The sequence below is a fragment of the Hakea prostrata genome, chromosome 11 (genome assembly GCF_041222555.1).
Source record: "Hakea prostrata isolate BN-2017 chromosome 11, UWA_Hpros_2, whole genome shotgun sequence".
In the NCBI taxonomy this organism is placed as follows: Eukaryota; Viridiplantae; Streptophyta; class Magnoliopsida; order Proteales; family Proteaceae; genus Hakea; species Hakea prostrata.
Window position 1 is genome coordinate 5,012,413 of NC_142610.1, and position 27,867 is coordinate 5,040,279.

At 36.1% G+C, this 27,867-nt stretch overlaps 3 protein-coding genes across 3 annotated transcripts; all 3 read left to right on the top strand.

Moving 5' to 3' along the window:
• Positions 1-2,040: 2,040 nt before the first annotated feature.
• Positions 2,041-3,584, top strand: LOC148999708 (transcription factor DYT1-like). Its single transcript, XM_089140368.1, has 4 exons — positions 2,041-2,295; positions 2,434-2,610; positions 2,939-3,020; positions 3,514-3,584. The coding sequence occupies exons 1-4, from the start codon at positions 2,041-2,043 to the stop codon at positions 3,582-3,584; spliced, it is 585 nt and encodes a 194-aa protein (XP_088996494.1).
• A 10,743-nt stretch (positions 3,585-14,327) lies between these two features.
• Positions 14,328-15,411, top strand: LOC148999709 (major allergen Pru ar 1-like). The gene is made up of 2 exons (XM_089139750.1): positions 14,328-14,718; positions 14,840-15,411. Exons 1-2 carry the CDS (start codon positions 14,538-14,540, stop codon positions 15,136-15,138), a joined length of 480 nt encoding a protein of 159 aa, XP_088995876.1. The 5' UTR covers positions 14,328-14,537; the 3' UTR covers positions 15,139-15,411.
• Positions 15,412-18,681: 3,270 nt separating this feature from the next.
• Positions 18,682-19,666, top strand: LOC148999710 (major allergen Pru ar 1-like). Its single transcript, XM_089139751.1, has 2 exons — positions 18,682-18,993; positions 19,114-19,666. Exons 1-2 carry the CDS (start codon positions 18,813-18,815, stop codon positions 19,410-19,412), a joined length of 480 nt encoding a protein of 159 aa, XP_088995877.1. The 5' UTR covers positions 18,682-18,812; the 3' UTR covers positions 19,413-19,666.
• Positions 19,667-27,867: the final 8,201 nt, after the last annotated feature.

Genomic DNA, 27,867 nt, shown 5'->3' on the forward strand with positions numbered 1-27,867 from the left:
ATTCCACTCTTTCATAATAACTAGCAAAATTTTTACGTAGTTTTTATTGTTATTTTTATTTAATAATTTAAATGTATATACGTTTTCATTTTGAGGATGTAGTATTTTTTTTTCAGAATATTTGTGAAATTTGTTTAAAATAATGAATGGAACTTGGTTTTTCCCTTTCGTAGAGTTATTATGGAAATTTTAGAACTTGGTTTTTCCCTTTCGTAGAGTTATTATGGAATATTTAGTCTAATATGTGTAGTAAAATTATATATATATATATTATTTGTATAAAATGATTCCATAGTGTGAATTATGTATATATTGCAAAAATGGGGTTTGTTTTGAGTGAGGAAGAGTTAGGATGGAAGTTGAAAATTTTTAGTTATCAATTATTCATTGAAAATAGGTATAGTTTTTCACATCCATATTCTAGAGGTAAATTAACTCTACAACTATTAGATGATGCAAATAGCTTGATTTCTTGTACATGCAACTGTGTAATAAATTGCTTTTCTTCCAAAAAAAAAAAAAGAATTTAAATAGTATTTTCTAAAGAAAATAAGGGAAAGGAAATAATAATAATAATTTATAAAATAATATAGAGGGATTAGCAGAAACTCTCTTTTGTTTGTTCACAAATAGAGAAATTTATCTTATCTTCAAGCAATTCAGTGGAAGAACACATTTTGTTTTAAAGAAGTAAATTTAATAGTAAAAATATTTTAGCAAGGACGGAAATAAATGATACAGAACTAGTGGCCAAGATCAGTGCATACGAACTAGTGGCCAAGATCGATTATTTATCATACAGAACGACAGATCTAGGGATTCGGACAAGAATTTATTTGTTAGTTAGATTCTTTTACCAGATAGCTAGTTTAAAGGGTCGAAGTGTTTGCTATATGTTGTTGCAGTTGCATTATTTCTTTTTTCCTTTTTTGTTTCTAATTTAACTGACCACCAATCCAAAAGAAACCTACTGAATGAGATAGTTTCCTTTGGAACATAGAGTTGTTAATCACAACCTGATGCGTCTCTCTCTCTATTTGGTTGTTCCTCTTGATTCTTGACCTTAGAAAATAAAAAGTAGGAAAAGAAGTGAATAATAAACCTACAAAATGAATTGTTTTCCTTTGGAACATAGAGTTGTTCGAATCTGATGCTGTGTATGTGTGCCTATTTGGTTGTTGCTAAACTGATCGGATAGCAAATGTTGAATGGTGATTAAGTCTTTTGAGATTATAGTTTTTTTCTTCTTTTCTTAACTTAAATGATATGTTAGCCAAAAATATTGTTTGGATAAGGGGATAACCATGTCTGTATTCAATTAGTTTCGAGTAGAATTGAATTATATGCATATTTGAAAACAAATTTCTGTTATCCATGGACATCCTTTTATAATGAAAAATTGATTGGTTACTTGTTATATTTGAGTTCGGTGTTTAGGAGAAATATTAACAATTCTGTTTGTGGGTGACAGATTAAAAATTTGTAATAATGTATTTATGTTACTCTACTATCCCTTGGTAATAAAAGCAGTATACCAGCTTTGATAATGTACTTCCAGATTATGTTTCTTTTTTCAGTTTCTTGTTTCAAGGATGTACTTCCATAATTTGCTACTTTTTTTTTTCTTCTTCAGTTTTGAGGTTACCAACAACCCAAACGGCCTAACAACTGAGCTTCTCCACACACAAGAAAGAAACCCATGATAATTTTTGGAATTGTACAGCAGCCCAACAACTTAACCAACCACATACAGAATAAATATCCTCTTCTGAGAGCCTGCCCTAATGATCTATCTCTATCTCTGTGGTTGTTTTCAGTAGTGACTAGCTCCAACAATGGAATTTGTGGGTTCAACAATGGACAGCTTTGAAGCCATTGAAGAAACAAGCGACCACTTGCAGGCAAGAATGGGGAGAGGCCGCCGGAAATATGATGAAAACACCCAGTTTAAGTCGAAGAACCTTGAAGCTGAGAGGAGGAGGAGGAAGAAGCTCAGTGAAAGGCTCATGTCTCTACGTGCAGTAGTTCCAATTATCACAAATGCAATCACCTGACCTCTCCTTTTTATTCTTTCCTGAACTCCTTTTCATTTCTTTATTTCTCAAATATCAAAACCTTTTGGAATTTCAGATGAATAAAGCAACAATCCTCAGTGATGCAATTACTTACATTGAAGGGTTACAAGAAGAGGTGAAGGGTCTCAGTGAGCAGCTGCAAGAGATGGAAACAATGTCTGAAGAGAATATGGGAAGCATGGATGATACTGCACAAGTGACTGAGAAATGCAAGATAGAGGTAATCAATTTCATCTCCACTGAAGGAAATGGTCTTTCAGACCAGAATTATTAATACCCATTAACCTTTAGTGTTAGGAAAGTGTTCATATATTGTATTTTGCGGCAACTGCTACTCAAAATTGTCATTGCTATACAGGAAGATGTTCAGGTCACTGCTTTAAATGGGAATAAGCTATTGATTAAAATAATTTGTGAGCACAAGAAGGGGCTGTTCCAAGCAGTTATGGAGGCATTGGATTCTGTTGGTTTTGAAGTCCTTGACACCAACCTTACCACCTCCAAAGGGGTAATTCTGATCTCATTTTCTGTTCAGGTAGGTGAGATAAGAGAAATCAATAACAAAATAACTGTTACTGAAAGGTATTGAAATCTTTTAGGATGATTAGTATTCTGCGCCGTACCATCACATTATAGTACAAAAGGATCATATTGGCACAGTAATATAAATCACCATGAATGCTTTATATGTTGTACATGAGAACTTATAGTTGTATTTTGCTTGGGGGTGTGGTTCTTATTTCAAAAATTACAAAGCTTAAATTTTATTTATTGTTATTTCTTTCGTGCCCTGCCCTGCACTAACTGTATTACTCATCCATGCAAAAACTTCTGAATTTTATTATTTTATGTTGATTTTCCAGGGGACTCATGTTGATAAGCTTGTAATTGAGCAGCTGAAGGAGTATTTCTTGGAGATGGTCAGAGGATTCTATAATCAATTGGGTATGTGTTATATATAAACATATTTTTTGAATCAATCATTTTACTACTTCAGTATCATAATCTCTCTACTAATTTTCCTAGTTTTCTCTCTCGCTTTCTTTTTTTTGAAGGGTTTAATTAAGATAGAAGCATTTTCTACAAAATTAAGCTGGTCTGGAACAAGTGATACTTTCCAAATGAAGATGCAGTAATTTCATTCCAAATGGAGATAAGATGACTGGGGTCTTAAAATATCTTAACCCCAGAAGAATATGGTGGACATTTATGCTGTTATCTATTTTTTAATTCAGAATGGAAACATTATCATAGGCATCATATTACATGTGAATCAAAATTGGAGAAAATAAATTTTCTTCACATGATAGAACAAACAATATAAGTAATTTCTTGCCCCTTAATATATATAAATTGGAACATCTGTTTGTTTTTTTTGGGGGTAAAAGAACATCCTATTTGTTGTACGTAGCATTCAACATTTAACATTTATCATCAGTGAATGATTACGATAATTCGGTTGTCCATGTCATTGATTCAACTTTACGACAGTCTCATCAAGAAGAATGATTTAATTTAGAGACATTCTTTAATCTGCCAAATTCACGCACATATTGACATGGGTAGATAAGAAAAATTGCCCTTCCCCGGCCTTGAGGTCATATCCATCATACAAGGTAAACAAGTATATTGTATTACTTATCTCTTAATGAGAAGTTATTTAATGCACGGTTAAGATTTAATTGACAAATATAATGGTCGGATTTGAGTGATGGTTCTGCCAAGCTAATCTCACGGCTGTTCAGCCACATTTATGCCCTATTTTATCTTTAAAAATTGTTCTCAATATTGAGGGGGGCCAAATAGTGATATTTCACATGCGAGAAAATAAAAAACTGGAAAAATAGAGAAAATAAATATAAAATCTTAGGGTTACAACCACTGTACAAAATGTCGGCGACATATCGCCGACACACGGCGATATGTCGCCATGTCGCTCGGGGGCGATACGACACCCCCCAGCGACACCGACATCGCGAGAAGTCGGTCGATAAATCGCCGACTTCTGGGGATAAAAGGGCGAAATTCGGGCGAATTTCGCCCGAATTTCGTTCGAATTTTTTTTTAATTTCTCTCTCTTCTCTCTCTTCTCCAGAGCTTCTCTCTCTCATTTTTCGCACTTTTCACTATATTTTCGTCCGATCTTCGACATCTACGGGTACATCTTGCTTCCTTGTTGCCCGATATCACGTTGTTTACGTCGATCGAGAGCCGTTTTCGCACAGATCTGAGAGTTTTTTCGTCAAACAGGTAACCATTCTTATCCAAGTAATTTTTCACAAAATGCATGCTATATGATGTTGGATGATTTTGAAATTAATATATGTTGAATACCATGTGACGATCTACGATTTCACGGAGTCGGAATTTTTTTCCGCAAAGTATTTAATTTTTTTATTTTTGTGGGTAAAAAATGATATTTTGATTATCTTGTATGATTACTTTTTAAGTGATACAGTGGTTGTATGATGATAGAAAAAACATATGTGGAACTCCGTGAGCCGATCTATGGACTCACGGAGTCGAAATATTTTTTGACCCAAAAATAAGTTATTTTATTTTTCAAAAAATATCCTGATATTAATAAAAATATCAATAATTATGAAAAATGCAAAAAATAGGGGAAAATGGGGGGGGGGGGGAAATGTTTTGAAAATTATGGAATAATTATATAAGTATTTTTCAACTGTTGGTTGTGTTGTCCATGTGGCTTCATCAGTTGGTTTTGATATGGGCAAGCTATTTTTATAATTATATCATACATGCAATATTCATAATTTCATATATGATTGTTTATATGTGTATAAACAATTATAATGATGTTGTTATTTGTTAATGTTATTTGAATGCAACAGTCATCATGTCTGCTAGTGGGAGTCAGAGGGGAACTGGGTCTTCCCGTGGTGGACGAGGACGAGGAGGACGGGTCAATGGTCGGGGACAACTCCGAGAGATCAGGAGAGGAGGGAGGACTGACCGTCAAGCATGGCAATATTGTACGGCTATTGATGGAGACAAAAATAAAACCGAGTGTAATTTTTGTCACAAAAGAATATACTCCGGTGGCATCAGTAGGTTCAAGGGTCACATCACTTTGGGAGTTCAAAGGATGTGACTAAATGCACAGAGGCCCATCCAGATGTAATCAAGTTACTCAGGGATTTACAAAAACAAAAGGGGAAGAAGAAAGATGATCGCAGGAAAGTCAACAGAGCACTAGATGATGCAGTGCGGGGGCCGTCATCATATGTGGATGATTCAGATGATGATAGGGATATTGATCCCGTTGATGTGGACAGAGATCGGGAGGAGAGGGATATGCGGCGGGCCATGGCGAGAGAGCGACGATTGCACCATCGGGGAGCGAGGATATGGCCGGAGCTAGAGCTACAGGAGCTGGTCCATCTAGGCCTACCGGGGCTAGACCTTCGATTCTCGGGGGAGGGGTGGTGTATTTGGCATGTTTGGCGGATCACGAGTCGGCGGGCCCCTCATACATCGAGGTTCGGACCGTTCGGTGCCACTACCACGGCAACCATCCGATTATCCACGCCGTCCGGACCCGACCATGGAGCAAGATCCTGATACATTCGGGGAGAAAAGGGGCCAAGCAGCCCAAGATATCCGGTGCATGGAAAGGTATGGCAAAGAAGGTAAAGAAGGCAATGTCAAAGTGGATTTATTACAATCACATCCCAGACAAACACAAAGACGGGGTCCATACTATACGAATATGATTGATACTATTGCAGCGGCGAAGCCTCGGATATAGTGGTCCCAACCCTACGAGTTGATGACCACCCTCCTTCAAGAGGAGAAGCAAGAGCTGCAGGAGTATATTGATAGTATGAAACCCTTTTGGGATACTTATGGATGCACCATCATGTCCGATGGATGGACCGGCCCGACGAGAAAGTCCATCATCAACTTCATGGTATACTTGTGATTGGAGAACCTGTCTTCTTGAAATCAGTGGATGCTACTTGGTCATACGAAAGACCACGATATATCATGGGTCTCCTGCGAGGATGTGATTGACCAGGTTGGTAGGAAAAATGTGGTGCAAATTGTCACCGACAATGGCTCCAACTATAAGAAGGCCGGTGAAGTGTTGATGGCTTCACCGATTATAACCTTATGTGGACACCTTGTGCTGCACATTCAATTGACCTAATCTTTGAAGGACATTGGAAAAATCAGCATTGTCCACAACACCGTTGAGAGTGCAAGACAGGTAACCAACTTCATCTACAATCATAACGTTGCTTTGGGAATGATGCGGAGATCATGTGGAGGTGAGTTGGTGCGACCTGGTCCGACAAGATTTTGCGACAAATTTCGTCGCCTTGAGCAACATGCAAGATAAGAAGTCGGGCCTCGGATCCATGTTTGCATCGGCAGAGTGGTTTGATTGGGCTGGATCCAAGTAAGATAACTATCTACTATTTCATCTTATAAATTATTATATTTATATTATGAGTTTATGATTATCTTGTATGATATTTATTGTCTATTGACTTAATGAGTTTGTGATAATTCAGCACGACCAATGGGCGCCGCCGCATTGAGACACAATATCATCTGATGATTTCTGGAGATGTGTTACTGTAGTGTTGCAGACCATAGATCCTATAGTAAAGGTCTTGCGTATGGTGGACTCTTCCTTGAGGGGACCCACTATGCCCCACTTGTATGCATCCCTTGAGCGTATGAAGGATGCTATAAAGGTAGCAAACCCTAGAGGACATCGGGCTTTCTTAGATATTGTTGATGCACGATGGACAGCTCATCTGATGCATCCTCTTCATAGGGCCGGTAAGTAAATATTCTGGGTTGTTGATTTGTAGTTGTAGTCTTGTAGACTTGTGGGCTTGTAGCATTGTAGGTATTGGTATTTTGGTAGTTGGTACTAATTTTAAGCTTTTTTAATTATGCAGCATATTTTCTAAACCCTAAGTATCAATATAGTCAACATTTAGGGTTGGACACAAACCTATTGGATGCCTTGATACAGGTAATAACGAAGTTGGAGCCAGATGAGATGGTCCAATCATTTTGCCACAATGAGGTGAGACATTGGGAATTTCAAACGATTAGTGAGTTGTATTAATTGTTTAAATAATTTAGATAACCAATCAATACTAATGATTGTATTATTGCAGATCAAATTGTTTAGAGATGCATTTGGGTCTTTTAGTGGAGCTGGTGCTGTACGGGGCAGAGAAACCATGGATCCAGGTTAGATACTTATATAGTTAGATCCTTAGGGCTTAGATGCATAAATGTTTTGAGTATTTTGACTTTTGAGTTTCTAACTTAATGTTTTTGTGATAATGCAGCTGAATGGTGGTATCTCTATGGCAATAGTTCATCAAACTTGCGAAGATTGGCAGTCAGGATCCTGTCTTAGACTTGCTCTGCCTCTGGATGTGAGAGGAATTGGAGTACATTCAGCATGATCCACTCCCGGAGGAGGAACCGGTTGGGAAGCCAGCGTCTAAATGACCTCGTATTTATTCACTATAATATGAGGTTGAAGCTGCAATATGCCAGGGAGCAGGCTCAAAATGAAAGGCAATACATCAATCTCGATGATATATTTGATGTTGCCGAAGATGACCAAGATCCCCTCACTCAGTGGATGTTGGACAGGGGTGAGCCGGTATTGGACCAACCTGGAGGGAGGCCTGACCCAGAACTAGCTCAAGCTGCAGGGGTTAATGTGGGTGATTATATGGCCACTGAAGAGGGTCAGGCACATGCAGGAGGCAGCTCCCACTGCTGATGAGGATTGGATGATGGCACCAGGCACGGAGGAGCCGCAGGACAACAATCCCGATGACACACTCTCGCCTAGTCAGACTGGTGGAGATGATGATGGTGGTGGTGGTGGTAGTGGTGGTGGTGGTGGTGGTGGTGGTGGAGGAATTGGAGAGCGTATACATGTTCCACTACTAGAGACACAGGAGCCCCCACCCAGATACACTGGGGAGAGTCATTTTGATCATGCCACTCAGGATTATGATCATGGTGGTGATTATCAGCGTGGTCGTCAATATCCTGATACGAGGCCGAGCCACCATCAGAGGGGAGCTGGCCATGACTATGTTAATCCTTGGGATGCGGCGATTGCGTCAATGGGGTCCATGAGCTTGGATGAGTCTGTAGGCTCCACACCAGGTTATTGGCCTACGGGTAATTATGGTGTCCCTCTCCCTCCTTCAGATGGACAGTATGATATGGGAATTAGTAACCCCTCTAGTTCTTCGTATCATGGGAGCTATGGTGTCCCCTCTAGTTCTTCGTATCATGGGAGCTATGGTGTCCCTCTCCCTCTTTCACAATCAGAGTCATTCGTACCAACAAGGGCATCTGATGGCATGCAGTACGTTCCTTGGCCCTATTCTCACTTCCCTCAAATTGGAGTTCTCACGGCAGCGGAAGATGACCGCTATAGAACTGCAGTGAATGATTACTTAGACAATTTTCAATATCGTATGAGATGGGATGAGTATGTGAATTTGTTGGGGGGGCATCAATGGAGACAGTCTGAGTCAGAGGAATTCGATCCACCTAGGCACAGTACTTGGTACTGAGACTGAGAGTTTCAGATTTTATATGGTTGGATGACTTTATGTATTACAGTATTTGTACAATGAATTGTAGACTTTATATGATTTGGTTTTATGAGTTTTTAGGTTTTTAGTTTCGGGGCTTTCGTCCGCGTATAGTAGGACATGGGTCGATTAAGAACATTAGTTTAGGTAATGTTTTAGATCAAAATAACACTACCAATGTGTTTATTAGCCTCAAATTAGGCTACACATCAAATTTCAGGTCAAAATGACCAAAAAAACCCATCGAAACAGGGGTTCGATTTTTCATCGAACCCCTACCAAAAGTCGCCCGACTTTTGGCGAAATTTCAGCCATGTCGCCGTGTCGCCAAGGAGCGACACGGCGACACGGTTCGAAATTTCGAACTATGGTTACAACTATTAAACTTTTACTGCCAGGATTGAGAGACCAAGTAACCTTGTTGAAAGGCAAATGTTATAAGTAAGAGCACATAATACCTTTAAATTGCAAGGGATAAAGCATGAAATTTTAAACTAAACTAAAATGATTTAGTTGCCTTTCTTCATAAGAATGCACTGTCAGAGCATTTTAATGTCTAGTGGCAGAAGCAAAATTCTTTGATGTGTAGGTGGTGGTATTCTAGGATTCCCAGGCAGGTTGGTTTATTGAGAGAGTGAAGGAATACAATTTGTTTCAGTTTGGGTCTGAGTACTTGGGATCAAGTCCTCCTACAAGAGCATAGTAGGACATACCTAAGCCGAATAAAAGGAATCTACCAAAGCTGGTTCCAACATGGTTGATGGCACATGCTCGGCCGAGTTGTGCCATTCAACATTTTTCATGTAGGGAGCTAGGGGTGTAAACGGATTGGATTCGAATCGGATAGTGGCAATACCATATCCGCATCTTATTAAATTCGGACGGATTTGGATAATATTCTATCGGTTTTCGGACGGATTCAATCGGATTCGGATGATAATCGTATAATTATTTTCTTAAGTAAATTCTTCTAAATGGGCATGAATACAAATTGAATACAAGTTTTCGACTATCTGTTGACATTTTTATCATTTTATTTGTGAGGCTAGGTTTGAAATTTAAGAATTTAACAACTTTAGTAGTTATTTTAGTAAAAAATCTAGAATAATAGACACATATCTCAAGTAAAAAATTATAAAAATAAAAAAATAAATTCAAATGAGTAACTTGGATGGATAATAATTGGTAAGAAAGGGGTATACTATATCTGCATCCTATTAGTAATAGGACGGATTTGGATATCGCTAAACGGATGAAGATGCGAATTCGAGAGCAGATTTCAGTTATCCATTTACACCCCTACAGGAAGCTAAGCCTAGGGCAGAGACTTCAGTTTTATCATATTTTGACTTCTAGTTCCCTAGAGCATATTTTTTTCATTATGCATTTTTCATGTGTCATTCAAATAATAAAACAATAAACTTTGTTCCATTAAATAAAAAAAAGGGGGGGTGCATGTCCTCCATTATAAGATGTTCCCATATTGTGCAATAGACCATCAAAGTTGGCTCAATTGACAGTGACCAACACTTCTTAGGAAAGAGGTTACGGATTTGACTCTATCCCTAGTAGATTATGTAATAGTTCCCCCACTTTCTGCAACCCCAATATGTATAAAGCTCACCTTGTACTAATAACTATATTGTGCAATACAAAAAGACTCTTATATATTTTTAATAACTTCATTTTTCACAATGAATTCCAAAGAGAAATTCATATTACTACTTTCTTAGCTGACAGGAGTACGGGTGAATACAGAGTTGGGATCAACCTAACTTAATATTGAACATTAAAACCTAGGTCCAACCTTGTAGGTATTAACCCATCCTAGGCCAATCCTAGTTGATCATAACTAAACTGGGTTGGGTCAAGTTGGCCTTGATTAACCTTGTTTGGCTGTGAGTAGCCTTGATTGGCCCGAGTTAATACTATATGGCCTTAACTTTTATGCATTAAAAGATAAACGAAAATGAACCCTAGCAACTGGTGAATGGAGGAAGCCCATTTCAACAGCCATAGGTCTAGAGTGGAAAATCATTGTTAAATCAGGATAACAATTCAGGGTTGAAATCAGGGTCAATTTGGGCCAAAGCCTTAACCTTCAGCCAACCCTGCTTGACGCTACCAAAAAAAGGGTTTAAGGCTACAACTTATTCCTACGGAAGCCACACCTACTGTAGGGAAAAATGATTTTTACTTGTGGGCTTCCCATACCCGCAGGCATAAACTGATAAATTACTAGGGCTTTTTTATGCTCGTAGGAAAAAATGATTTTTACCTGCAGTTACATTAAAACCATAGGCATAAGTCGATAAAATTACTATGGCTTTCTCATTCCCATAGTAAAAAATGATTTTTACCTGCGGTTTCATTTAAGCTGTAGGCATTAATCAATAAGATTATTACAGCTTCCTTATCCCCCTAGCAAAAAATGATTTTTACCTTCAGTTTATTTAAGCTGTGTGGCATGAATCAATATTGTTACTATGGCTTCCTCTTTCCCGTAGAAAAAAAATGAATTTTACCTGTGGTTACATTTATGTTGTAGGTTTAAATCGATAAAATTATTACAGCTTTATCATTTATGTAGAAAAAAAAAAGAATTTTGCTTGCGGTTTCATTTAGGTCGTTGACATAAATTAATAAAATTACTACGACTTTCTCATTACCGTAGAAAAAAATGAATTTTACATGCGGTTACATTAAGTCATAGGCATCAATCGATAACTTACATAGGAAAAAATGATTTTCACCTGCGGTTACATTTAAGGCATAGACATAAATCGATAAAATTACTAAAGCCGTAGGCATCAATCGATAACTTACATAGGAAAAATGATTTTTACTTGCGGTTACATCTAAGCCGTAGGCATAAATCGATAAAATTACTACGGCTTTCTCATTTCGGTAGCAAAAAATGATTTGTGCATGCAGTTTCATTTAAGCCATAGGCATAAATCAATAAAATTACTACGACTTTCTCATTCCCGTAGAAAAAAATGATTCTTACCTGTGGTTACATTAAGCCGTAGGCATCAAATTATAACTTACATAGGAAAAAATGATTTTTACCTACAGTTACATTTAAGCCATAGGCATAAATTGACAAAATTACTCTGGTTTCATTTAAGCCATAAATCAATAATATTACTACGGCTTTCTCATTCCCGTAGGAAAAAAATGAATTTTACTTGCGGTTACATTAAGCAGTAGGCATCAATCAATAACTTACATAGGAAAAAATGATATTTATTTGCGATTACGTTCAAGCCGTAGGCATAAAGCGATACATCACGGGATTTTTATTTGTGGCAGCCGCTACTGCCAGTAGCCGGTAGTCCAGATTTTGCCTACGATTTTGCCACGTAGGCAAAATATGATCGAATGGTGTCAATTGAAAATGCGGGGGCTCAATTGTAGATATAATTTTATTTTTATTTTTTTTATTACACTAAAGGATTTTTTCGATTTTGCCAATTTACAAAAGGAACCAATAGTTACTACTGCTTCAATAACCCCTCCGGCGCCGGAGTTGGAACTGGCGACATCACCGTTGCCATCCCATTAAAGAAAATAGAACCAAAGAGCATATTGATTGAAGGAGTTTTTGAAGGTACCTAATCCTATGCATGACATGAATGAAGATGAGTTGTTGTGGAGAGCATCAGTGGTTTCTCCAACTAAAGAGTTCCCTTTCAACTTTACCTCCAAGGTTGCTTTCATGTTCTTGAGAAGGGAACCTTTGCCATTTGCTCTTGTTTGGGAGAGATTCTTTGAAGGATATGAAGGGTTTTATTTTATTAACGTTCATTCTAATCTATCTTTCAATGGAACAAACCTTGAAGATTCGGTGTTCGACAGTCGAAGGATTCCCAGTAAGGTCAGTCATTTTTCATTATCCCCCCCCCCCCCCCCATATTATCAGTTTCTTTGTTCGATTATTTAGCAACTTCATCTTCTCGCTCTTCATCATTCAAAGGTTATTCATTTTATAGAATTTCTTATAGGGGTGAAGAATCGAACTCGATCTAGGGTTTGCGATGAATGATTAGCATTTGATAAAATCAAGGATTTGGATTTGTAAATTTGCAAAAGAAAACTATTTAACAAATTACATGACACCCGCTATAAAGAGGGTAAAACATTGGTATACCCGTTATTACCTCCTAAATTATATGGCACCCACATTCAAAATTACAAGTTACCCATAGTTACATTTCTAGTTAAGTGTACGTGTAAAATGATCAAAATGCACTTACTTTTATTTAAAGCATTTAAAATTTAATTTTCAAGTTACCTAAACACCCTCTGGGTATGAAAATGACAATATTACCCCCATTTTGGATTCAGTAAATTATATTAATACTTTTATTGTAAATTTATCAATTACATAGTTGAAGTAAATGTAAGAAATTATCCTCCCTTATGGAAAATTACTAAAATACCCCAATTTTACCTCCTAATAGTGTCTCTTCAAACCTCGTTTCTCAATCGTCTCTTTTGACCACCCTCTCCTACTCTCCATTAACGCCTCACCTCTCTCTGCTCTCCCAAGGGGCTCTTTTAGAGCTCTTTGGCCATTTGTTAATTAGTTTACATTTTAATAATGTTTTCATGTAAATTTACATCTTCACCTTAAGAAGGGCATCTTGGTAATTATAACCATTTGCAACTCTTTAAGTCTTTAGCTTGAAATTTCCGAGCTTAACTTCATGACATGGATGATAATTGTGATTCAGTTTTATATTATTTTTTAAGGGATTAGACTTAGTCAATTTTGATGACTAAAATATTGCATCTTTGTTAATCTAAAATACACCAAATTTGACATCTGACAATATAATTTTGGAAGGTGATGAGAATATGACATAAAATAATTGTACATGCATATTCAAGAATGAAAGAAATTTCTAAGGTGATTTAATAACATCAAAGTTTCTTTTCTCTTAATTAGACATTTGCTTAATTTTTATGTTTCTTTGAATAGTTTCATATTTTTCATGTCAAAGTAGTATTCTTGAAAACCGACTTAGGTGAACCTGATCATTCCACATGGATCAAATCAATGAGATTTTGGCATACTACAAAATTTTGAGATTGAAAATTTAAAATTTGATGTCATTTCTATAGATATACTTCCTAATCATCAAGCAATCATCGTTTTCACCTCATATATAAAATTTCTTGATTTAAACTTTGTTCTGCAATTCTAATAGATATAGATAGAAAAAGTGTGTGAAAGTGTAAAACCTAGTTTAAAGGACAGACTAAAGAAAATCTCTAGGCGTTTCAGTGTTCTTCGCTAAAATATATATTGAGTTAGTTAGATCAGATCAGTTGCAGTTTATTCTATTGAAACACAGCCAGAGTAAACGATCTTAAACGGTTTGATGGGTGTAATTTTGCAGTCTAAATAATCCAAATTGGCTAATAGAACTGGAATGATTCCTTCACATATTCCAAGGTTTCTAATTTTGATATATTTTTTTCAGAGGTTGGAAGTATAGTCTTTAATTTCCAGATCGACATCTAGTCACGGTTCTAGAAAACTTTAAATGAATAGATTACGCTTAGAATGGTGAGAAAATGACAAGATCGAGCGTTTCCTTCATATTGGTTCCATCATAAATTATACAGTCAAATTCAAACTTTGTGGTCTCTTCCTTTTTTGTGTTTTCTATCTATCAAAAACTAGCAGTTCAGACTAAGAAGTTCCCTGAACTTGATTCTATAAATACCAATCAGACCCTTTTCAGTTCTCATCATCTGCGGCTAGCACTCACAGAAAACCAATCTTTCTCTTCCAGCATCTTTGAGGTTCCATATCAGCAGATTCTTGATTAAAATGGGAGTCACCACTGTCAACAACGAGTTCAATTGCCCAATCCCACCTGCAAGGATTTTTAAGGCTGCCATCGTTGATGCCCACAACTTACTTCCCAAGGTCCTCCCTGACCAGATTAAAAGCATTGAAATTCAAGGAGATGGTGGTGCTGGTTCCGTTAAACAGATCAACTTCGCTGAAGGTTTTTCATTTTTTCTTTGTTCAATTCAACTTGAACTTTCTTTCTATGTTGAATCAACTGGATTGATAACAATAACAACATTTCATAGAGTACAAACTGACAAATTTTCTTTTTTGTGCAGATGGCCCTTTTCCCTTCATCAAGCATCGGATTGAAGAAGTTGACGAACAGAACTTCAAGTGCAAGTTTACACTGATTGAAGGAGCTGTAATTGGAGAAAAGATTGAAAAGGTTGTTGATACTGTTCAGTTCCTGCCTTCTGCCGATGGGGGATCAATTATTAAGACTACTTCGGAGTTTTACACAATTGGTGACTTCACAATGGGTGAAGAAGAAATTGAGATGGGTAAGGAAATGGCCACTGGGACATTCAAGTTGGTGGTAGAGTATCTCTGCAACAACCCAAATGTCTATGCTTAAGAGCCTCCTCTAGTTTGCTTAGAAATAATATCGAGAAGTCATTCTTTATGTTTATGTTGGTCCCTTTTGGTGTGGAACTAAATGTTAAGGAATAATGGTTATGCTGTAATGAAGGTGCATTGGTTATGCTGTAATAAAGGAGCATTTTCTTAGAAGGTACTGTAAAGTATTGGATAACTCCTATGTCTTTTTACTTATAAAAAAAAACACTCCTATGTCTTTTGGGTAGAAAGTTTGGCCGAAAATTAAGTATGCATTTGGTAATGTGCTGTTATTTCATAGCAATTGTTGCTCAAATCATTTCCCAATTGTGCCCATAATCTAAAATTCTTGTTTTTGCAAAAGGGCATGGGGAATTAGCGCAAAATAAGGGGGGGGGAATTGGTCTACAGAGAGCTTTACTATCGTAATCATTTTGTTGAGTTTCCCAACAAGGACATGTTTTGCAAAACCCATTTATTTTTATCACTAGTTCCTTGTTAAAGATCATAAGAACAATAGAACAAAGTACCTACCTCCTGTGCAAGTCAGAATTGATCTCCAAGATTCTGAGATTGTTACTGAACTCATCTTAAGCTTCCCATGGACTGAAAGTTCATTGAATGCATCTATTTCCTTCAAACTTAGTACCAAGTAATAATGACACCAAAAAGCAAGAAAATGGGGGTAAATTTGTCATTATACTATAATGAGGGTAATATAGACCTTTCATTTCTAACTTAATAGAATCTTGGGTGGAAAGTGATGAGCATGTTACTTGTAATTTTAAGAGTGCAATTTATAATTTAAGGCACTAAAGCGTGCAACCTAGAGTTTAAGCCTCACTAAAGTGTAAAATCTGTAATTTACTTTATAGCATATTATTAGACAAGTAAAAGGTTTGACACCATTGTATGAATACTATATTATGCATCATCATGGTTTTCTGTTGATTTTGGTTAACCTTGTAAAATATATATTGGCTTTTAGTCTTGATTTTATCTTGTTTTTGTTAGTTTTGGGTAGTTTTGATGTCTTTAAAATATTGTTAAAGTGGAAATGGGAACAATGTAGAGGTTGGACATAAAGAAAAACATGGTTTCATTCAATTTTTTGTAACTTTACCTTTTTAACCGTAATTAAATATTAATATTGCACATATTCATTAATGGTACCTGCATAAATAAAAATTAACAATTTATGGTGATAAATCATAAACAACCCTTGACCTATTTATGAATTTCTATTTAAATTAATTTATTTCATTGAGAAACAGAGTCATAAATCTAATCAAATTTTATTAATTTATATTTATAGGGCAAATAATCATAAATTTAAACTATACTAAAGATAGCCTAAAGTTTCTTCATCAAAGAATTAGAATATTTCATGATTTAATCCTCTTCTCAATGTGGAACTAAATAGGCAAAGTAAAAGGTGAAATTCGAAGAGATTCTCAACTAGTCAACCCTCTCGCAGAATTCTTTATGCTCTTACAACCACCCATGATACAGATTGTCTATCATTTTGGCCACTAGATGAATGCCATGTGGATCAATTAAATCTACAGCATTAGATTTTTCCCCCCTTTATGGATTTCAGGTTCTTGTGGACTAGCTTGTGTGCATCTCGATATATCTTTAGAGTAACTATTTACATATAATTTAAATATACCATCAGAGAAAGTTGAACATAGCCATTGGTTCACGACTTCTTCACCAAGGGGCATTGGTCACTGCATGCAAATTGAGCAACCCTTTGATGGTACAATGTCGAATCTTTTAATCCTCAAGTTCAATAGCCTATTTCATCTCTTGGCTAGAATCTAAATTGACAACATATGGATATGAATAATCTGATTAGTAATCTCAAGGGGTTGGCTTAGTTGGTAAAGAAACCAACGCCTCATAGTATAAGGCCAAAAGTTAGAATCTCTTTGGAGCCAAGGGCGTAGTCTGCTTTGTATTTAAATTATATAAAACGCTACCTTGAGAATGTAGTCAAGGTGCGTGTAAGCTAAACTTGATCAATCTCGGATCTTAAAAGGCAAAATAATTTAACCGATAGATTAGGCTTTCACAACTTCTTGTGATTTAGAGACAAAAGAACATCAATCAAATTCATGAGAAAATGGAATAATTAAACAAATGTAGTATAAAAGTCTAAAACTTTATTGTATTTGGTTATTTAGGATGACCAAGTAACATCTCCAATAACAGCAATGCTTGAAAACGTCTTTTTACCATTTTGCCCTTAAGATCATTTGTGTCATTTTGTAATCAGAACACTTTTAGATCCCTAAGAAGCTCCTTTAAAACTCTTTGCATGTCTTATATTTCATAATTTTGATAATTAATTTACATTTAAATAAAATTTTTATGCAAATTTCCATATTTACCTTAAGCTCACATATTAGTAATTTTCACTATCTAAGCATCTCTTTAACTTGAAATTTCCAAGCTTAACTTCATGACAGGGATGACAACTGCAGCATTTGATAGGTAGAGTATTTTTGGTGATTCAAATTTTTATTATTTTTTAAGGTATTAGACTTGATCAATTTTGATGACTAAAATATGCCATTTTTGTGGATCAAAATATATTAAATTTGGCATCTGACAGTATCATTTTGGAACTTGATAAGAATATGACAAAATAAAATGTACATATTCAATGAACAGAAGAAATTTTTAAGGCGATTCAATAATAACAAATTTTTTTTTTCCTAATAAGACATTTGACCATTTCTATGTTGATCTGAAGTATGAGGTTTTCATGTAAAACAATAGCATTCCTAGAAGCCGACTTAGGTGACTGATAGTAATGGGACTTGTTTGTTCTAATAATTCCAACGTAGATCAACTCAACAAGATTTTGAGTTACTGCAAAATTCTAAGGTTTGAAATTTATTTACAAACGAGTTGAAATTTGAAAATGTCATTTCAATAGATCTACTTCTTAATCATCAAACAATCATAGACCAAAGATATCCTCCCATCAAGGAGCGAAGAAAAGCCTCTAACTGTTCTGATTTCATTATTCTTTTATGAACCCTTTAAAGACCCTAAGAGATACATTCAGTTAGTTAGACAAGATCATACACTGGTTCATATTTTTCAGACTACATTGATTGCGTTTTATTCTATGAAAACCAAGCCAGCATAAACGGTTTGATGTATGGTTCAATGGTTATAATAATCTCGTAGTCTAAGCAAACCAAAATGGCTAATTGAACCAAAAGAATCAGAATGAGTCTCTACGTATTTCAGGGTTTCTCTTGCTTTGACAATTTTTAATTTTTAGAGGATGGAAATATAGTCTTTAATTTCCAGATCGACATCTGGTCACCATTCCAGAAAACTATATATGAATAGACTAAGCTTAGAATGGTGCCAAAAATGATAAGATGGAGTGTCTCCTTCTTTTTGCTTCCATCATCAATTATACAGTCAAATTCAAACTTTGTGTTCTCTTATTTTATGTGTCAATCATAAGGGTAACCATTAAACCAAATTGCAGGTTTTTTTTATATCATCTGAGACTAGCAGTTCACACTAAGAAGTTTCCTGAACCTGATTCTATAAATACCAATCAAACCCCCTTCAGTTCCCATCATCTGCGGCTACCACTCACAGAAAACCAATCTTTCTCTTCCAGCATCTTTGAGGTTCCATATCAGCAGATTCTTGATTAAAATGGGAATCACCATTGTCAACAACGAGTTCAATTGCCCAATCCCACCTGCAAGGATTTTCAAGGCTGCAATCGTTGATGCCCACAACTTACTTCCCAAGGTCCTTCCTGACAAGATTAAAAGCATTGAAATTCAAGGAGACGGTGGTGCTGGTTCCATCAAACAGATCAACTTCCCTGAAGGTTTTTAATTTTTTCTTTTTTAATTCAACTTGAACTTTCTTTCTATGTTGAATCAATTGGATTGATAACAACAACAACATTTCATGGAGTACAAACTGACAAATTTTCTTTGTTGTGCAGATGGCCCTTTTCCCTTCATCAAGCATCGGATTGAAGAAGTCGACGAACAGAACTTCAAGTGCAAGTTTACACTGATTGAAGGAGCAGTAATTGGAGAAAAGATTGAAAAGGTTGTCGACACTGTTCAATTCCTGCCCTCTGCAGATGGAGGATCCATTATTAAGACTACTTCTGAGTTCTACACAATCGGTGACTTCACAATGGGTGAAGAAGAAATCGAGATGGGTAAGGAAATGGCCACTGGGACATTCAAGTTGGTGGTTGAGTATCTCTGCAACAACCCAACTGCCTATGCTTAAAGATCGTCCTTTAGTATGGTGGAAAAATAATATCAAGAAGTCAATCTTTATGTGTGTGTTGGTCTTTTTTGTGTAGAACTAAGTTTTATAGGATGAGAGGAGTTGAGGAATAATGGTTATGCTGTAATAAAGAAGCATTTTGTTTGTAGGGATTGTAAGGTATTGGATAACTCCTGTCTCTTTCAGGCAGAAGGTTCGGTTGAAATATAAGTATGCATTTGATAACGATCTATTCTTTGAGACCAGTTCTTGCATAAACCATTTTCCCATTGAGCCTAAAATTTAAAAAATCTTGTTTTTGCACGAGAGCAAGATCCTTTTTTTTTTTTTTTTTTTTTTTTTGTTGGGGTGGGGGTGTTGGTCTCAAGAGAATTTAGTATTATGACCAATTTATAAAGTTTTTCCAATAGAGACATGTTATGTAAAGCCATTCATTTCACCAAGATCAAAAGAACAAATCGTTTTAACAAAACACTTACCTCCCATTTATATGGAATTTTTTCTACAAGGCTGTCACCAAACACATCCTAAACTTCCAAACCTTGGGCCTAAAAATTCATTGGATGCATTTAGTTCCTTCAAACTTAATATCAAATAATAATAACACACACAAAAAAGAAGAAGAGAAAGAAGAAGAAGAAGATTATTATGACCTTGATTGGTTGGGGTAATTAGTAAATAATATCAACATACCTGATTATGCTAGAACCCCAAATGACTTGCCCAAAGCCCACTTTGAAATATTGCATGATTGAGAGCTCAACCCATCTCTTGGCAGAGGACATGAATGCACCAGCTCGGATTCTTGAACCAGATCTCTAGCCCCAAAGTAGGGTGAGCAAAATCTTGCCGAAATACGGTGGTTTCAGTTTAGGGCGAACCGAAACCAAGGGTGAAAATCGAACCAGCAAGATATCGCCGATTTCTCGGCAATATCTCACCATTTTATCGCCGAATTGGCAATTTATCGCACCATAAAATAGTCTACATGAAACAACCACCGGGTTTTGCTGACCCTCTTCATCTTGATTATATTTGTTGCCTTCACAAATTTCTCTATGGTCTCAAACATGCCCCTTGTGCTTGGTTTGATTGTCTTAATTCCTTCATATTGGAATTTTGTTTTCTTTGATCTAAAATTGACACTTCTCTTTTCATTTATCATGGTATTTCTGGTATACTTTTTATCTTAATTTATGTGGATGACGTCATTGTTACTGACAGTTCTGAAATGTTGCTATCAAAATTTATGACTACTATTGCCTGTGTCTTTGCCGTCAAAGATCTTGGTCCCCTCCATTACTTTCTTTGACTGTATATTCTTTATTCCTTGATGGTCTTCACCTTTGTCAACAACAATATATTACTGACCTTCTTCGTAGGGCAAACATGAGTGATTGCAAGTCCTGTTACCAATCCTTTTTCTCCCTCTACCCAATTGAGCGAATTTTTGGGGGAGCTAATGGCTGATCCTACATTATATAGAAGTATTGTGGGGGCCCTATAGTATGCTACTATGACTCGTCCTGACATACAGTTTGCAATCAACAAAGTCTATCAGTTTATGCAAAGTCCAACTCTTGATCATTGGTTTGTTGTCAAAAGGATTATGCGGTACTTAAAGGGTACACTCTCTCATGGAATAGTCATCAACAAATCATCTAATATGACTTCAACCTCATTTTTCGATGCTAATTGGGCTGGATGCCCTGATGATCGTAATTCTACCAGTGGTTATTCTATGTTCCTGGGGCCCAACATCTTCTCTTGGAGTTCTTGAAAACAATCCACTGTTGCTCGCTCCAGTACAAAGTCTGAATATTGAGCTCTTACTAATGTTGCGGTTGATGAGCTCACTTGGCTACAATCTCTACTTCACTAGCTTCATATATTCTTAAGTGCTGCTCCTGTACTCTGGTGTGATAATATTGGTGCCACCTATCTCACTGAAAATCTTGTCTTTCATGCTCATACCAAACATGTAGAGATTGACTTTCATTTTGTTTGTGATAAGGTTGCCAAAGGAAATCTTCATGTTCGTTTCCTATCTACTAAGGATCAACTGGCTGATATCTTCACCAAGTCGCTATCTACTCCACGTTTCAACACCTTACTAACCAACCTCAAGGTCACTTCACCTCCCTTGAGTTTGCAAGGGCGTAAAGGGAAATATCTGGAAAATCAACCAACATCCTAGCCGCCACTTCATCTCAAGCATATGTGGCTAGGATTGCTTCTAAGACTTCCACTAATGTTAGAAGTCCCACAGCTGATCAAACTTCCAAGAGTTCTACTATTGTTAGAAGTCCCACAGCTAATCAAACACCACCTATTACATACAAGAAGAACTCTACAATTGGTACTCACAAAGACACTAGGCAACCCAAAGGAGAGTTTGATACTGATTGGTACAAAATCTTAATCAATATTTTATGTATCTAAAACACTAGAGTCCTAGCACCATAGTTACTAAGACTCCTAGAACTCTACAGAGAAGGACTCTTAGAACACTAAGAATAAGGATTCTGTTTCTATATAAAGCTATATACTAAATCATTGTAAAATTGATGTGAATATTATTATTGTGCTCTCTCACATGCACACTTAGTCTCTCTCTCTCTCTCTCTACCTCTTCTTCTCTCTTGCTCTCTTCAACTATTATTATTTTAACAGTAATAGGCTCAAAAATGGAAATTGACCATGGTAGTTAGGATTGAGAATTAATTCTAGAATTAATCCAATTTCCATATATTTATGGCCAACTAGTAATATTAGACGGTCGTACTTGGAAATCCAAATTGATAGACTTAGAGGATTATGCGGATCGTGCTTGTGCGGTGCGACTAATGTGGTGGTGCCTGTAGATTTCATTAAATTCTAGCTGCTCAAAATACCATGTGCGCACAATCAAACAACTTAAATGAAGAATCAGAACTGGTTTTCTTTAAAAGAATCCGAACCATGTTTTGAGCCGCTGGAATTAAATAGAATTCACGTGACATCCACAGGCACCACAGGTGAGATGCACCACACAAGTCTATGCATGCTCTCTCTCTGAAATTCAGCGGGCATAGCGGTAGAGAGATGTGCTGTCTATATAAACACATATGGGGAGAGAGAAGAAGTCATGAGGAAAGGGAGAGAGAGCTCTAGAGAGAGAAAAAGAAAGAGAGAGAGAGAGAGAGAGAGTCGATCTGATTTCTTCACCTGAAAATTAACACCGGCAAATTAAGGTTATGTTAGGGGAGGAAGTTGGGTTCCATCTGACCAAGAAGAGGAGGAACAACTGCGGTACAAGAGGATGCTTCACACTGCAAGACAGATTCTAGAGATGGAAGATTCATAATGTGTCGTTCAGACAAAGAAAGTGAGAATCTGAATAAGGGGAACCTTCGTCTCTTGCGTTTTGGAGGCCAAGGTTCTCCTTCTTTAGATTTTCATTTTCTTGTTTGATCAGCACATTATCACTTTGTCTTGTTGGGCTTGTTAACAATTAATTAATAAGGTTCCACCACCACCGGTTTTGCAGTTGGCACCACAATTTTGATTGACTGAAATACATAAGGGTCCTGAATTAGTTTATGAAATATTGTTAACTTTGACTCCTAGACATTGCTTTTGCGATGGAGAGAAAGAGTAATTATCAAAGGATAAATTTACTGCAAATTCAAGTGCTTGTATGCTGACGAATCTAGACTGCAGGTGGCTTGGACCTTTTGTGGAAAGAACATATTCAGGTCTCAGTTAATCAAGAAAACGATAACATCATAGATTTTTGTACTACTGGTTCAGTAGGATATAATTTTTTTTATGGTGTATTTATGGAGCCCCACTTAGGGAGAATGGACAATCTGTTTGGAATAAGAATATGGCAATGGGAAGAAATTAAAGTTATGTATGGTTGTGTTTAGGTGATTTTAACTCACACTGAAATTGGTATGAGAAGGCAAGAGGGAATAGAGATGGCTACTGAGATATGTGGAGGCTTTCATGAATGTGATGGAGTCTTGCAACTTTTAGCTTTTGGAGCAAATGAACATGTGATGCCTCGTATCTCATTATGCTATTAATTTTAGGGTAATTTTCATCTGGACCCCCTGAGGTGTGGTCTATGTCATTTTTAGTCCAAAAAAACTGAAACTTTGCATCTACCTCCCCTGTACTATAGAAAAAGTCAATTTAAGGACAAATTATCACTTTCATGACAAATTTACCCTTTTTTTTAATTTAAACAAAAAACATAGGAAATAAAAAGTGAAAAACAAAAAAAAAAGTTAATATTCATTTGTGATTCTCAAAATCCCGTTCTTGAGCAGTGTAGCGAAACACCACAACCGCTCTAAGAACATCAAACACTTGAATGTTTCTTCATTCAACTCATTTAACTTTGAATCCCTAGCTTAAACTCTCTTGCTTCACTGGGCTACTTTGGAAAACTCAAGTAAGTGGAAACAAGATTCAAGAATTTGAAAAAAGTAAATTTTCATTAAGTGACGAGAAATCCGAAGAGAAATAAAAAGGGAAAAAACCCTAGTTTTGAAAAAAAAAATTATCTACGAATTGCAGAAAGGTTGATGGAGCGTCAGATATGAGAAACCATGGCTAAAGTCGAAATGTTGTGAAGCAATCATTGGGGATTTGGGGGAAGTTGTTGTTGGCATGTGCCATTAACCGTCATGGAACCAATAGCTGGGACTCTGTGGCTATGGAAATACAGAACCGAAACACTTCTCTTCGTCTTTTGAAGCCACAGAACTATAAACTGAAGTATCATGACCTTAAACACCGATTCATGGCGAAAGACGATAAGAAGAAAAATCTGAAACGTCCGACGATAAGAAAGATGTGATTCCATGGCTCGAAGATAAGACTGTGTCGGAAAAGACAAATCTGAAACTTCCGACGATAAGAAAGATGTGATTCCATGGCTCGAAGGGTTAAGAAAACTTCAAGTGGCAGAGCTTCGACGCGAGGTTCAAGGGCATGATGTTTCAATCTTAAACAACTCTTTTGATTTCGAACCGCATGTGTTTCGATCTTAAACAACTCTTTTGATTTTGAATGGCATGATGTTTCGATCTTAAACAACTCTTTTGATTTCGAATGCTAACAATCGCATTTCTCTAAATTTGAATTTTTTTTTCATGTTTTGTTTAAATTAAAAAAAAAAAAGAGGGCAAATTTGTCATAAAAGTGATAATTTGTCCTTAAATTGATTTTTTCTATATTACAGAGGAGGCAGATGCAAAGTTTCAGTTTTTTTGGACTAAAAATGACATAGACCAAACCTCAGGGGGTCCAGATGAAAATTACCCTTAATTTTATATTGTACCAATATGTTCCAAATCCCCAAGAAATTTCAAATAATTAAATGTTTAAACTGCGGATCCATAATTGGGTCAATATACATTCTCATCTATTGGTCTCTTATACGGCAAAGTTAGACTGAACCAATGATAATAATAAAAAAAAATAAAAAAAAATGAGCCTAATTTTATGAATCTGGAAGTATTAATATTTGCATCCCTAAGTTAGGCCCTGCAAAGAAAATGGGGGGGGGCCAAAAACCAAAAAAGGGGCCCAAAAAAAAAAAAAAAAAAAAAAAAAAAAAAAAATTACTACTATTATAAAAGCATGAACTCAAGAGATACGGCTACATTTCGATTTCCCTAAGTACCCTAATCCATTCAATTAATGATACAGTTAAATCACTAATAAATAATAACTAAATTTGTAATTTTATAGTGAAAATCAAGAAACGAGAATGAAGAAGATGAACACATAATAGGAAAGTAATGAAGTCGTCAGGAGTGACAGAAGAAGCAGGTTTTTGCTATTAATGGCGAGAGATTTGAATTATCCAGCATCGAACCTTCTACTACTTTGCTTGATTTCTTGCACTCTCGGACGCGTTTCAGAAGTGCTAAGCATAGTTGTGGCGAAGGTCACTTCTTTCTCTCTGCTTATCCACTCATTCGATCATCAAATTTTTTTCCTCCTAATTGCTGTTATATTTCTTGTCGTTTTCTGCCAACCTTCTTTTCCTAGGTACGTTTTGTGTTGTTGTTGTCGGTTATTGAAACCATTTACTTCTATTTTATTTATTCTTCTGTTCAGTTTTGTGATAAACCAAGGTTCGTTATCTCGAAGATCTGCTCGTGGAAGTGAACAATGGACTTTGAGCAGATGGATGAGGTATGAGAATGGAAATTTGAGATGAGATTGATGGTTGTTATGCATTAGCGGAAGAAAGGAATTAAACATCATTCTTTTATAGAGGAGGCAATTGAAGACTGGAGGCGCAGAAAGCTGGTAATCTATCATAACTTCCGATGCTAGACTTAGAACTTCTTCAGCTCTACTTTTTATGTAATTCACTGGAGAAAAGCCAATTAGGTCTCTTTTGTTTCTGGCAATATATGATATTTGGCATGGAGAAGATGTTGCACTTCCAGTGGTGTAATTTTCTGCTAGGGCTTGGCTAGAAGCTTAAATCAACATTTCCGTACCCTTCAAAATTTAACACTTGAACAAAGAAAAAGAAAAAAACATTGTCCAAAACATTACAGACATTATTTGTCATCGCCATCAGGAATCTTTGGATCTTCATTCTGGAGATGAGTCTGCTTATTTTATGCCGGAAATATATGCCTGGCAGGTTCAATCAGAAGCTCCTTTCACTCTGAATCCGGAGTAATTGAAGATCTTTCTTTCATAAAGTATACTTGAGAGAATTAAATGCTTTGATCATGCGAGGTAGCAGAATGTTTTAAATGCTTTTCACATGTCATTGTTTTCCTTCATGAAGCATAGTTGAAGTGGAGGATTTCTGTAAATGCTTTAATCATGCCAGGGAGGATAATTTGATTTTACTTCATATTGTTTTCATGTAATTCAATGTTATCTAAAAATATTGAACCTGTGATGTTCACTATTTATTCATGTGCAAATTCTGAGAATCTTTGATATCTGTAAAAAATTGCTTACATTAACTGGCTGAGAATGGATCAAATGCTACATTCCATTTTATGGAGATATCCAAGTGTTTCCATAAATATAAAATTGTGAAGTAATCGAACTAGAAAATGCCAATCACCAACTAGGGCTTGCGAAATTGCGGATTAGAGTAGGTAGAGTCTGGTTTCGGTTTGTAATTTGTAAAATTTTGAACCCTTAAAATGTAAAACGAAAAAATTGGATTTACAGTTAATCCCTTACCATTTTAACTGACATGTGTTGTTTTGTATTTTGTAGATGTGGTGAAATCTGAACCATCGGCTACAGGCTAAGCCGCTACAATAAATAAAAATCCTAACTCGTGAAGGTTCGATAGTCAATACAATGTATTAAATAAGTTGAAGGGCATTTTGACCCTCTACCTTTGAAATTTGAATATATTTAACAGTGACTAATTGTGTTAGTTTGGTTAGAACGTACACATAAAATATTACACTAAAGAGACCCAATATTAGTTTTGTTGTCTACTAAAAGGACTTATATGTAAAAAACTCTTTTTTATAAGTAAAAGTTCAAGTAATTTAGTAATTTTATACTTTTTCACAGCACAGTAGAAGTGGAGCCATGTGAAATCCAGCAAGGGTCCATCTTTGATTTATTTCGTCAACAGTAAAAGATGAGTCTCATCCCTAATGTATAGTGGAAAAATGTAAAAGGAGCATAAACCTCTACGATGATCAATACGCTCCACTCTAAATCAAATCTATACACATATATGAATATCCATCTGTGAGGGAATTTCCAGCTCCACTGGCATGAGATCCTATACGTCTATATCTACGATATAAGTGAGCGAATAAATCTATACAACTACCAATAAAGAGTTGTTCTAGTGGTGAAACCAACACCTCTTAGTGAAGAGGTTGTGAGTTTCGGATTCTTGTTAATGCATATTAATATCCCATCCTTGACTTAATAAAGCCCCTTTGTACCGAAAAAATAAAAAATAGAAAGACTTCAAGTTTGCTGAGAAGGTTGGAGGGAGCGCCGACCTTCTGAGCAATCCTATAGTCCCACATCGCCAGTATTACAAGATATTCACATGTTAATTTTAAACTCCATAACAATGATTTACCGAGCAATGATTGTAGAAGCGTTAAGGTGACAGTAGGGTTGTTACCATCTCATCTTCACAAGGTGACAAATTACGCATCTGAACTCTTTTTCTTTTTTCTTTTTTCCGTTCCTGTAGACGTTTTTCAGGAGCTTTCATTCGGTTAGGATCAGAACCAGGCATGCAAGTTATCTGGGTAACAAGACATTTTTTCTTCAGAAACTCAATTAATTGATTACTTTTTATACCCAAAAAAAACAAAATTTTAATTATTGTTTATTACAATTATTTTTTAGTTAACTACTAATCAACTATCCCATATGTTTCCCTCCGCATTCCATTAGAAAGAGAGAAATTTTAAGATTGAAAAATTACATATACCCC